Source organism: Lissotriton vulgaris, chromosome 3_1 (assembly GCF_964263255.1).
Source record: "Lissotriton vulgaris chromosome 3_1, aLisVul1.2, whole genome shotgun sequence".
Lineage (NCBI taxonomy): Eukaryota > Metazoa > Chordata > Amphibia > Caudata > Salamandridae > Lissotriton > Lissotriton vulgaris.
Window position 1 is genome coordinate 408,023,815 of NC_141689.1, and position 13,623 is coordinate 408,037,437.

A 13,623-nucleotide genomic window follows, 5' to 3' on the forward strand; every position below is an offset into this window, starting at 1 on the left:
TCCTGGACTCCTCCCTCTCCATGACCAGGCAAGTCAACAAAGTCTCCTCGGCGTGCTTCAACATCCTACGCATGCTACGGAAGATCTTCTGGTGGATCCCCACAGAGACCAGGAAGACCGTCACCCAGGCCCTCGTCACCAGCCGACTGGACTACGGCAACGCCCTCTACGCCGGTACCACCGCCAAGCTCCAGAAGAGACTCCAGCGGATCCAGAACGCCTCAGCCAGACTCATCCTCGACATCCCACGAACCAGCCACATCTCCGGACATCTGAGAGACCTTCACTGGCTCCCCGTCAACAAAAGAATCACCTTCCGCCTCCTCACCCACGCACACAAAGCCCTACACGACCAAGGCCCGAGCTACCTCAACAGCCGAGTCAACTTCTACGCTCCCAAACGCCACCTCCGATCAGCCAACCACGCCCTCGCCGCCGTCCCCCGCATCCGAAGAGCGACTACAGGAGGAAGGTCCTTCTCCTACCTGGCCGCCAAGACCTGGAACTCCCTCCCGACCGACCTGCGCCTGACCCAAGACCACCTCTCCTTCAGGAAGAAGCTGAAGACCTGGCTGTTCGAGCAGTAGCGGCACCCCCCCCCCCGCGCCTTGAGACCCTACAGGTATGTAGCGCGCTTTACAAGTGTCATTGATTGATTGATTGACTGGTAGCAAGGTAGGGGTTGCTTGGGTGTTAGGGGCGTGGCTCATGGGCCCAAGACCTATGTGTGCCTTCTGCCCACACTTGTTCGGCTGTGAGTGTGGTTGGGCAGATTAGGCACAGCCTGTTTTATAGAGCAGGCTCTGATTACAGTGACATCCTGTGAAATGTGCTGCATATAAAAAAACAGCCTCGCCAATAGTGTGTGTGGGACTCTCCAAGGATGGGGTGTCTGAGGTTATTTTCCCATTCCCCTTCCTCTACTGATGCAGGTGAACATGCTCTATGAACCAGGAACTCTTTCTTAATTTTTTATGTTAGATGTCTATAGTTAATAGGAAGACGCCTTCCCCGATAGATGCAATATTCAAGCACCAAAACTATGTTGATAGAAGAGAGAAGACAGTTCCATTGCTCAGTACTCCTGTTTTTTTGTCTTATGGTAGCGGGACACCAGTAAAAGATTTTTAGCTCACCCTCAAACATTTTATTGTAGGTCACACCATTTAACAAAGGGAGAATATAATTGTTGAAATAAAGGCCAAAACCTTGGCTAAGATAAGGGACTGGGAGAATTTACAACCAGTGAAGAATTGTGCTATCAAATACCTTGCAGTGTTAGGTGTGGAAACCACTGATGAAGCATGTATGGCAATTGCAAAAGGGGGTTGGCTGCTTCTTCCTGGAGTTTTGTACTTCTTGTAATATGTCTGTTTACATAAATCGTACAACAGTCCTTTAATGCCTTTCATTCCCTCTTTATTGTGTTAGATACCTGTGTTGTACCTGTATATGTAAGCTAATTGTGTTGTGTTCCTTATGCTACTACCACCTCTCCTCAGCCTATCTTTATGTTAGGGAAGGTTGTGCTGCTGCTTTCCATATTGTGCCTCTATTGTGTAATAGAGGCAGCTACACACAAAACAACGATTTGTATTACCAATGCTTGAAATGAGTGAAACAGTGAACCCTCACAATATATTTGAGCAGAGATTACTTTTGGTTTCATATATGAAATGGACTGGATGACTTTGGAATTGTTTTTAAACATGGCTGGTAAGCCCTTTCAAGTCAAGTATAGCCCTTTCATACAATTCTGGCATTTTAGGCAACACCACTTTGCATTGTGGAATTTTGAATCTTTATTAAAAGTGTTAAAAGAAAAACTAAAAGTCCCCCACTGCAACACGCTGCTGGCTGAAAAGCCATGAAAGATGCAAGTATCATACATCATTGTGACTTTAAAAGACATTTATATTCATTGTGCACCAGCCTTGAACATATGTTGCAGGGGCTGCCCAGCAAGGGCCGCCAATGGAAGGGAGATCCAGAGGAGGAGCATGTAGCGTGGGGAGGATGTAGAGGTGAACTGAACACCAGCACAATGCATGGAAGGAGGGAATGGGTAGCAGGGAATGGAGAGAAGGAAGCAGGGTCTATGAGTGAAAGCCGGTAAAGAAGAAGGCAGAGAGAATGGCAAAGTTGTAGAAGGTGGGTGTGATAAAGGTTAGCGTGGGGGGTGCTCCAAAAGCATAGAGCTACTAAGTGGAGATTCAAAAATTGAATATTCCCATTGAGTTTTCTATAAGTGAAAATGCCATTGAAATCAAGAAAAGGAAGGTATAGTTCCTTGACATTACTAGGGGAAGCAGGGATACAACTCAGCCAACCAAAACACTCTGTGGCGTACATAGAAGCCCCTATCGCCACCACAGTGTCACTTTTTCCGACGTTGTAGTGGTGATAGGGGCTGCTCTATATGTACAAGGCAGCGTTAAGCCACTTAACGTGGCTTAACACTGCTTGTACATAAGGTACCCTTTCACGCTATGGTTAGCGTGAAAGGGGTGTGCAGTGGGAGTTCCACCGCAACACCCATTGTATTTGACAATGCCCCTTAAGTACAAGGGTGGCGTACATAAGAGGCAGCGCCAAAATTAAGTCCTGGTCTTAAGTTGGCGAAACAAGAGAAATTCATTATTTCTCCTTGTCTTTGCTTTTTCCATGTGTGCTCTCTTGTACCATGGTTTGTTTATGTACAGGAAGGTGTCCCTTCCTGTACATTTTGTAACTTTCATGTGGGCTCCATGAAGCTGCACAAATGGAAGTTACAAAATGGCTTTTTAGATTATATTTTTGATTATTGATTTTGATTATATTTTTTTTTCAACTGGGTGTTGCGCCTTTTTATTATTGTTGCTGTTTTATTTGCTTTTTTTTTCCTTTTCTTCTCTCAATGTGATTTACTTTGTCAGTAATATTGCCGTGCACTGTATGTAACAGTAAAAAAAAACTCTCAATAAAAAGATTTAAAAAAAAAAAAAAAAGGAAGTTACAAAATGGCATTTAAGGATTGTTTATGTGCAGGAAGGGACACCTTCCTACACATAACTAATCCTCCCCTGCACGTAGACACCCTTGCACTGTGGTGCAAGGGTGCCTGCGTTGGTGCTAAGTTGTTAAACTTAGCGCCATCGCAAGGAAAAACGCAAGGCTGCACCACATTCTTGTAAATATGGTGCAGCTTTGTGTTTCAGAAGTGGCGGAGTGTGTCATTAAGCCAAGGAGGCATATCCCCCTCTGAGGCAAAATGCTCCTGGATAGGATAAACACAAGAATAAGGAGGAAAGCCTTCAAATCAAGAACACAGACTTGAAATAGCAAAGAAAGACATCCAATCATGAATTGGTAACAATCGGTGTCCAAAAGCTGTCTACAGTCAGGCCCTGAAAAGGGCTGGGTGGCCGACTTGAATGAGAATAACGGGACATGAAGCATTTTAAACTAAAATACATTGAGATCAAAGAAGGCGTTTTATATGTGGAATTAGGAGAGTAGCTTTGCCATGTAAAGCAGGAGATTACATAGCAAACATTGAAAAGAAAAAAAGATTTTATATCAATTGCACATCTCAACAAGCTGTTTATAGAAGATGTTACTAATAACAAATTTAATTTAGTGTTACTCAACCCGAAAAGAGTGGAGAACGTGCTAGGCTTTCCAGGACTCAAAGCTATTGTTGCAGAACACTCTGGCCCAGATTTTCAAATAAACAACACAATGCAGAGCAGCCTGTGAAGTAGTTGCAATGCACTGTGTAAATGGCAAAGAGCAGAACAGCACTGTATCTTGAAAGATGTGGCGCTGTACTACTCCCTCTCTGCCACTGTTGCCCTTTATGGTGCCCTTTATGCTGCCAGGCGCCTAAGCAGACACCTGTGCACCCTAGTGGCCATCATAGTTTCTGTGCACTAATGCGTGTACCGTTCCATGAAAAGATACTTTGTCAGGAGTCATTAACATGGGAGTGACACACTTTTTGTTTTGGAAATGCTATCTCCCAAAGTGGACATTTACTTTCGAAAAACAAAATAATAATTAATGACCCTGACACAATGTAAATTTTCTCCCAGGGTGTGGGGGTAATTTTTAATTTTTTCTGTTTGAGACAGCCAGGCTTCCCCTCTCTGTTTAGAGTCAGAAACATGGCAGTCTTCCTAACCCTAAATCAGCCAGAAACCAGTCCCAGGATGCTTTTTTCTGGTTCAGGGGAGGCCTGGCTTGGCAGTTCGGTCTGGACTGTTCCCATGAGGCGCAGGATCAAGAATGAGTTATATGTAGCTTGGTCTGAACTGAAGTGGTTAAGTGTGTTAAATAACGATGATGGATTCAAACCAGATCTGCGACTGGTGGTGTGTCTCTGAAAAGTTTCAGGGCTCCGTCCATAATCTCCTTGTGTTTGCTTTGTCAACCCTTAATTGAGCAGCTGTACTGTCAGTCTATCCTACCTGCTAAATTTTAAAACAGGCCCATAATTTTTATGACTTAATTATATGAGACTTTACCTCTACTCTAATGCAGCATTTGCCTCTACTATTCAAATAGCATTCTGAAATCTGTCAGACTATAGGCTCAGGAGCAAAATAAAAAAGCATTTGCGACTGAGGACACCATGCCCTTGTGCCTCGTTTCAGAGTGAAAGTAGATTAAACCATTGCTTCAATCAAAACTTTTTTATTAGCTTTAGTATATGAAGTGCACGTCAAGTTAGTGATAGAAGGTGGAAAGCCAAGCACTGCTAATACTCTGTTGAAAAAAGGGCATTTGAGAATATATCAAAGGCTTTTCTCCAACTAACTTACCTCTGACATTGGCATTTGATTCATTTCTCCACTCCATAAGGAGGAGTCATGTATGAATGTTGGTATGCTCCAAAAGATAGAGAGTGACCTTCCTCACCAAAGGGACAGGACTCAACAATGACACTAAGTCAGAAAAAACTCCCTTTGGGACACCACAATTGCATACTCGGACAGTTAGTTCTCAATTACACCTCATTCATATAAAAACTATAGCAATCGCCAAAGGACAGTACATAAATGCTTTATTCACCAGGTGAATGCAAAACGTTAAAAACTGTTTTCTATAATTAATCAATTAGATGCGCTAAACAAGGATTAGTACAAAATCATAAGATAAAATACAATCTAACATTTAAAAAAAGTTCCTACAATGCACATTAAGCAGGTTAGTGTATCAAAATTTGCACAATTTAATCAGTCAACATTGATATTTAATTCACAGTTAAAACCATATTGTATGCATAAAACATTTCTTCAAATAGCATCACAGAGAAATATACATCAATCTGATACAAAAGACAACCAAAGGAAACGCGTTTCGATGGCAGTAACATGTCCAAACCACCTTCTTCCGACTTTCTATAAAAACGTGTCTAGGAATTCTAATGTCTATATTAAAAGATAATAATATATATGTATATGGATATGGCACTTTATTTGACAACGCCATCCTATATTTTAAACAAATCATCACCATTGAAAAAACCACCCATATATAGAACAATTGGCACTGCCATATTTGAAACACTTCTATGTGCCACACATACCATACATCATACAGTCCAGGAATATATTATCATTTATATATGTCTTCCGATAAGCTTGAGCTATAAATATAGCTTTGAACTGTATCAATTAATTGTTGGAAGACAGACACCATATGTGCCCCCTATTTTAGGATGTAGGCATGACAAATTGAACTTCTCAAGATGTTCCCACATTTTTCTAATAAAAGGGATAAACAACTAAGAACCCACCGTAATATCAACTCGTGGACATCAAAACAACAGAGGGAAGTAAATCTCTTTCTCCTCCTTCTTGTTCAAAACCAACCAACCGGTCATGGTTTGACATTCAGATAAAAGCTCCTATTTGGGACATGTGATAGCCGAAAATAATATCAATATAGAAAAAAATATATACATGAAACTCTCCTGCTTGGTTTATTAACCAGGTATCACACATACCTCACGAAATAGATTCATTTAATTGGTTTTCCGACAAGGTTGAAGTCGCGTTTTGAAGATACATAGATTTTACATCCCGGTAAGCGATACTATAGATAAGATATTGAGAGTCATATTTATCGTGTTACTTAGTCTAACCTGGGAGGATCTCCTTGATATAATGTTGCTATATGCAATATGTGCAGAGTAAAGGGAAATCTTTTTAGTTTGCAGCAGTGCACTTTGTGTGTGTTTAGGCCTGGCATGGCAATCTATACATTGTTAGTGAAGGTTAGCACGTTAACAGGTCATAGATTTAGTAACAGATAACACAGCCACGGGGCATGAACTTCGCAAATAAGGGGAGCTGCAGTTTGTTTTTGACAACCCGATTTCGAAAAGGCAATACATGTAGGCAATCAGAATACAGTTTTAAATAGATGGGAAGTTAAATTTAATTATACCTAGGTTTAGACATGGGCAAACATAATTAATTTTGTCCAATAAGATAAAGTGTTATTATCCTTCTGAATTAAATATTTTTTTTTAAAAGCTGATGGAATAACAATGTCACTCTGATATTCTATATTTTTTCAGATGTCTATCCCCTAAATAAAGATAGAAATATTATGATGCGAGGGAACATATGTTGTCTACATACTGAGTAAATGAATAATTATTCTGCTTGACAACAGGATCAATAAAAGAGGTAAAAACTATATTTTAGAATAGAGACATCCCTCATGAGTCAGAGTTTAATAAATTAGTGGTGATATGATAAATATAAGAACATATCTCATTCGTGTTATTCACAGGGCATTTTCTTTGGATCAATTACTGACCACGAATTGCCTAAACCCGAATATCTATTTCGTGAGGTATGTGTGATACCTGGCTAATAAACCAAGCAGGAAAGTTTAATGTATATTGATATGAATTTGGGCTATCCCATGTCTCAAACAGGAGCTTTTATTGTAATGTAAAACCGTGACCGGTTGGTCGGTTTTGAACAAGAAGGAGCAGAAAGAGATTTACTTCCCTCTGTTGTTTTGATGTCCACACTTTGATATTACGATGGGTTCTTAGTTGATAATCCCTTTTATTAGAAAAATGTGGGAACATCTTGAGAAGTTCAATTTGTCATGCGCCCATCCTAAGATAGGGGGACCCCATTTGGCACATATGGTGTCTGTCTTCCAACAATTAATTGATACAGTTCTAAGCTATATTTATAGCTCAAGCTTATCGGAAGACATATATAAATGAAAATATATTCGTGGACTGTATGATGTATGGTATGTGTGGCACATAGAAGTGTTTCAAATATGGCAATGCCAAAGGTTCTGCATATGGGTGTTTTTTTCAATGGGGATGCTTTGTTTAAATATAAGATGGTGTTGTTAAATAAAGTGCCATATCGATATACATATATATTATTCTTTTTTATTATAGATTTTAGAATTCCTGGACACATTTTTATAGAAAGCCTAAAGAAGGTGGTTTGAACCTGTTACTGCCACCGAATCGTGTTGCCTTTGGTCGTCTTTTGTATCAGATTGATGTATATTTCTCTGTGATGCTATTTGAAGAAACGTTTGTTATGCATACAATATGGTTTTAACTGTGAATTAAATATCAATGTTGACTGATTAAATTGTACACATTTTGATACACTAACCTGCTTAATGTGCATTGTAGGAAAACTTTTTAAATGTTAGATTGTATTTTATCTTATGATTTTGTATTAATCCTTGTTTAGCGCATCTAATTGATTTATTTTAGAAAAAGGTTATGAACGTTTTGCATTCACCTGGTTAATAAAGCATTGATATACTGTCCTTTTAGCCATTGCTATAGTTTTCATAAGAATGATGTGTGATTGAATATTGGTATGTCCATTTTTCCTTTCAGAATATTAATATTGCTTTAAGGATTTTCTCATCTTAAAGCAATAATGTGGCTTCAAATCTTGAAAATATAGGGGCATATTATCAAGGGGGTTTATCTCCGCTTTTTTGGCTTTAAAAGCCAAGAAAGCGGAGATAAAATTATCTCCCTATTACCTAGCTGCCGCTAACACCAGTTAGCGACAGCTAGTAGGAGATAGCGACCATCTTGGGCCCCACTTTGCATATCAGTGATATTTATCACTAATGAGATGCAAAGTGGACGTGCCAAGATGTTAGAGACTGAAAACAGTCGCTAACATCGCTATCTCCTATTACCAACTTTTGGAGATATTCGCGCTAAGCGGGAATATCTCCAAAAGCTAACACCTGGCCTGAGCAGTTCTTAGCCATGTTATCCAATGGGAGGTGGATAACATGGCTAAGAGCATTAGCTCGCTAATGCATGAATATCGCGGACTTTTCAGCGATATTCATGCTTTGCAGCGATTTTTACCGCATTTGCGTTAAACCTTGGTAATACCAAGGTTTATTTGCGGTAAAAATCGCCGCAGCGCTGCGGTAAATTTTTGTCTCTAACCAAGCAATAGCGATAATTATCGCTATTGCTTGGTAATATGCCCAATAGTTCTGCAATTAGCACGATCAGATTTAAGATTTCTAGTATTTGAGATAAGAGTGATCAGGACAGATTCCATAGAGAAAGGTATGACAAAAGTACAAACATAACACTCTGTACATTGCAAAGCAAAGAAGCAATCATTGAGTAAAATTAGGAGCAAACCTCATTTAGTAAATCATGTAGCTATGGCACCTTCCTTCACCAGCTTCGCCAAAGGTATGAATTCAATTTTCTCCTATTGTATATTCATGGCTTTCAACTGCTTCTTATTTTTCTAACTTATAACAGGGACACAGTTGCACTCGAAAAAAATATTATTGTTCCACCTTACTGTATTTTCGCTGTGAGTCACTACTAGTCACTGATTTTACTTACCAGATTAATAAATCAAGATACTTTTACGTTCCTTTAAAAAAAAATCTTATGCTTGCAATCCTAACATTTCTTTTTCTTTTTTTCCATTAGCTTGTTGTAAATTCCTTGGTATCATCAATTCCATCAATTTCCAATGTAATGCTTGTATGCCTTATTTTTTGGCTGATTTTTGGCATTGTTGGTGTTCAGCTGTTTGGTGGAAAATTCTTTGCATGTTTCGATAAGAATGGAAACCGCCTTCCCATAACGATTGTGAATAACCGTACAGATTGTGAAGCAAATTTTAACAATGGATATTCTTGGAGGAATTCAGAAATGGGCTTTGACAATATACTTTTCGCATATGTGTCACTCTTTCAGGTGGTAAGTATAATTGTGCTAGCTTTCAGCTTCCCAAATGTAATGTATAATTCATGTTATTGATGGATTAAAAAATAAATATTGTTATGGATGAAATTATGAATGATGTGCTGTAGTTTACTGGGCGCATGTAGTAAATGTGTGAGTTAATTATGCTTTTATTGTGCAAACATGCACTGCACATCTCTTCAGATCAAATGTTTAATAATATACCTTTTTTCGGTTTAAATTCTCTAACACATGCACAGGTAAGTATGCATCTTGGTGGCCGTTTACAATAAAACTATAGAAGTATTACTAAGTCACAACTTTGTACTTCAATGTCTTATGTAACCCATTACAAAGCCATGCATTTCTGAACCTGTTTGGGGCGACCGATCTTCTTTGATTGCCACCGCTAAACTGTGGAATACCCTTCCTAATCAACTTAAGAGCATTCCAACCCTAACATTTTTTCGCAAACAATTAAAAACGTGGCTATTTAGTCAATAGATTGCTATTTACTAATAAATACAGATATACTACGATCTCTGTCCAGCGCTGTGACACCTCCGGGTATTCGGGCGCTCAACAAGTTGTATAAAAATTAATTTGGTGAATACAATATAATTGAACCTTTACAGCTGCTCTTGAGATTGTAGAATGTCAAAATTGTATAGGTAGAGTTAATGATGCATATAATGTCATTTTATTTAACCTTGTGACCACAGTTTGACATTCGTTTGATTGTATCACCCAAGGGAGTCACCCCCTTCCACACTTGCTTTTTGTACCCTGTACAAGCATGCAGCGAAAATACAAATAAAATACAATTGTGCTTACAAAACAAGTTCCAATACTTCAATATATCAAAATTCCTATGTCACCATTCACAGGAGTTATCATCCCCATAATAAAGACAATTTACTAAGGTTCACCCGGGGACACTGGCAGCTTAAAAAGCAGTCACAATATCTGGGTTAGTCTCTGGAGTGGCTAGGTGGATTCGACTTCTATTCCAAATGTGTCTGACCTTCAGTGTCCCTCATGTGATACCTGGTAACTCTACACCTGTTACACTACTGGTCATCCACGTATTTTTAACTGTAGTTGCATGGAGTTACTACTACCAAATCCAAGACACTTGTACTGAGCCCTTTAAGGGTGTTGATTTTGTCCCAAAACCAACTCCTCTTGTAAGGCTCATAACATTTTGAAATCCACTACCTACAGTTGTTGCTGTGCTGATCCTCCACTGCTAATTGTGAAAAAAGTCTACGCAGGTATTGTGTTTATACAAGTAACGTATCATAAGAGATAGTGCTATGAGTGCTGTGTCTCAGTGAAGAGCCTATCGTTACACAGCCACTTCACCTCCTTTCTTTTCTTGATGCAATATTTTTTGCCTTAAAACTTCCCATTGCCCTCTCCTTTTTTTAACATCTGCCCAAGATCCATTGTGTACACACTGAGGCACCAGGCATCAAAGATGTGTTGATGAGTATGCTGACTCCAGCTGACTACTTAAGTCCGCCTACTTGCCTTAGCCCTTTACTGAATCCTGAAGGGGTACTAATTGTTGTGTGTCCATTATTCCCACCTTCTGAGACCTTTTTAGATTCCTTTCCTGGCTTTTTTGGTTTCCTATTTTCTTAGTCTTCTCACATGGCGTTATGTACTTGCTGCTCCTGCTGCTCATGACACTGAATCTACAGAGCTAGGCTGACTTGTTATTGCCTACCATTGATGAACACAGCCTGTCTGTCTGGGGAGTTGCTAGCAGATCTGGGTACCAAAGATAATTGATGTTTGATATGTTTCTGTTCTTTATGATATGCCAATAATAGATTCAAACACAAATATTTGTTGGTAGCCCCCTTTCAAAACTAACAGAGAAATGGTTATGTTTTTGACATTTGTCTTATCAAGATCTACAATGTAGGAGACGATCAGCAACATAAATGTTTTTATTTATCCCTCCCACAGAGCCACAGCCAGCCCGCAAAGCTGTGGGAGGTGGGCATCTTCTTGCTTCCTGATGTCAAGATGGTTGAGGTCAATCTAAGCACTGGTCAAGAAAGCTTGAAAGACCTAGAATATTCCTTTGCATCCAGGACATCTTTGATCTGTCCTAGAAGGCCAGTCATACCCCAACCGATCCTTGGAAAAATAGCGGTGACTAGGACCTGTGGATAGGCAAGGTCGGAAACAAGGATGGATGCATTATGATAAAATGCAAGTATTTTTCCCTGGTTGTTTCCAGTGCTCTATCTGATGGAGGTACAGGAAGTTCATATAGTGCTTTGGTAGGGCTGCCAGGGTCTCTGACTCTTACAGTGTCACAGGGATTCTGCTCCTACACAGAACTGTGCACAGAGACCCAGAACCTCAGTGAATTGTGGTGTACCAAAAAACTCACCTTAGTGCCTAGAAACCCTAACCAGCTAGCATCAGTGTCACATTAGCTCTTCGTCCTGTAGCAAAGGAACCAATGATTAGACAACCCAGAACATGCGACTTAGGTTATACTCAGGAATGATCGGAAGCAAGAACACTCTTTCATTATACTCTCATACTAGTCCACAACAGGAGTAAAAAAGAGACACAGAAAGGTTAAAATATATATTTTAACAACATGCTCTAATATGGAGTATCTTTGCTAACACAAGCAGACATATTATTAGAAATAATATGAGCAGCATTGTTACAATTACATAAAACACAAAGGGAGAAATCATATTACAATGATGGTGAAAATAGTTCCTATTGCGCCTAGTAAATCACACTCCCTAGCTAGAAACTAAGTTTTATGAAATATAGAAGGTCTCTTAGGCCTGTTTGGGGGACCCCATGCATCCAAGATCAGCAGGTGTGAATCACATCAGGATCTGCAAAAGCTCTCTGTCTCTCTGGAAAAATGGGCTTCTTCCAAGTGTCTGAAATCATGCCTACAGTGTGATATTAAAGGCGCCAGAATCACGTTGGCTTGCTGCTGCATATATGTTATGGCTAGAATGTGAGCCGATCAGCCTGGACAACAGCTACCTTGTTATGATAACCTTGGAGGCTTTAGCATTCAGTGTGCAGAATAGAGTCACGATGTACATCTAGGGATGCTGAAAACAAGCCATTCTCATGTGAAGCATTTCACGCAGTCTAACTTACAACAACAGTTATATGCAATGTCGTGTGCAAAAGCGGCAAAAAGGAAAAATGGCATTTAAACTTCAAATAAGCGTATGCTAACTTCACAATGTGCGCAACAAGGCCCCCAACCTACACTACACCCTCCCTTGATCGGAGAACAGACAATAGCGGGGGCAATTTCTAAAACACAGAGTTCAAGTTCGAATGAGACCAAACCAAGTTCAACATTTTGCCAAAGTGGATAATTGGGAGTACAATCCAAATTAGTAACCCAATTTTCTTTGTTTTAATCAAACAGGGAAGTATAGTGTCAAAACACATGTACCTTGAAAAGTGATAGAGAAAAAAAGTGAAGGGAAACAATTCATCAGTCCATTACGTGTCAATGAAGCAGAAAAAAGATCATAACTTCAATCCAACAGCGTATAGGCACAGTACGTTGCAACCGCCTCCAATAGGAAGTCGTCGTTATCGTCTGTGAACATTTCAGCCATCCAATTCAGTAAAGGAAAAGAACACACATGTTGTTCAACAGCCGGATGTTCTAGCATCATCAGAGGTCAACTCAGGTTTTCTTTGAGATAACTGAGTGCCAGAAAGTCATTGGCTGCAGTCCAAATGTTCCAATTGCCTAGGACCCCATGAGCCGCTGCGCAGGCCATAAACCCGACCCCAGAACAGTCTAGTTCATGAGCAACCAAGGGACTCATTAGTAGATCATGATCCGGGTTAGGAGACACCAAGTTGCAGAGTCACAAATCCAGGGCCCATTCAAATCTGCAATCCAGGCAGTGGAAAACTGGCTGCACGCATGTAAAGTATGAGAATCAGAAAGATAAACCATACGCCACACTCAGAGTCGCCAGAGGTAGCGATCCATAGTATTCAAGCATCCGGTTATGAAGTTGAAGCAGCCGGGTCAGACCGTCGTGGGGCACAGAATGTTCTACCATTTTGGAGTAAGCAAATTAACAGCAGTACACCTGCAATCAAAGCGAGAATTAACGCTAAAGACGCTGGAAGAAATAGAATTAAAAAATGCCGGTATCACACCAAATATAGCTTGGAATGAAGTCACAAGGCCAGAACTTACTACTTTAAAAAAATGTTCCAAGCCCGTGGCCGATGAGGCATCAAAGATACTGTGAATCAACGCCCCAAAATGCAGGGGGAGATCTGTGTTTAATAAGGCATGTACCTCAGTACGAGTATTAGCCACGTGCAAGACGAATGTTTCATGCACAGATGTAAGGGCGACTTCTTTT

At 40.0% G+C, this 13,623-nt stretch overlaps 1 protein-coding gene across 1 annotated transcript in view; it reads left to right on the plus strand.

Annotated features, from left to right (window-relative positions):
• LOC147726518 (sodium channel protein 1 brain-like) overlaps positions 1–13,623 on the plus strand; it is a 653,937-nt gene that overhangs the window by 74,912 nt on the left and 565,402 nt on the right. Inside the window, exon 4 of the mRNA XM_086963477.1 lies at positions 8,963–9,235. Coding sequence (XP_086819603.1) covers positions 8,963–9,235 — 273 coding nt within the window. The remainder of the gene's footprint in view (positions 1–8,962; positions 9,236–13,623) is intronic.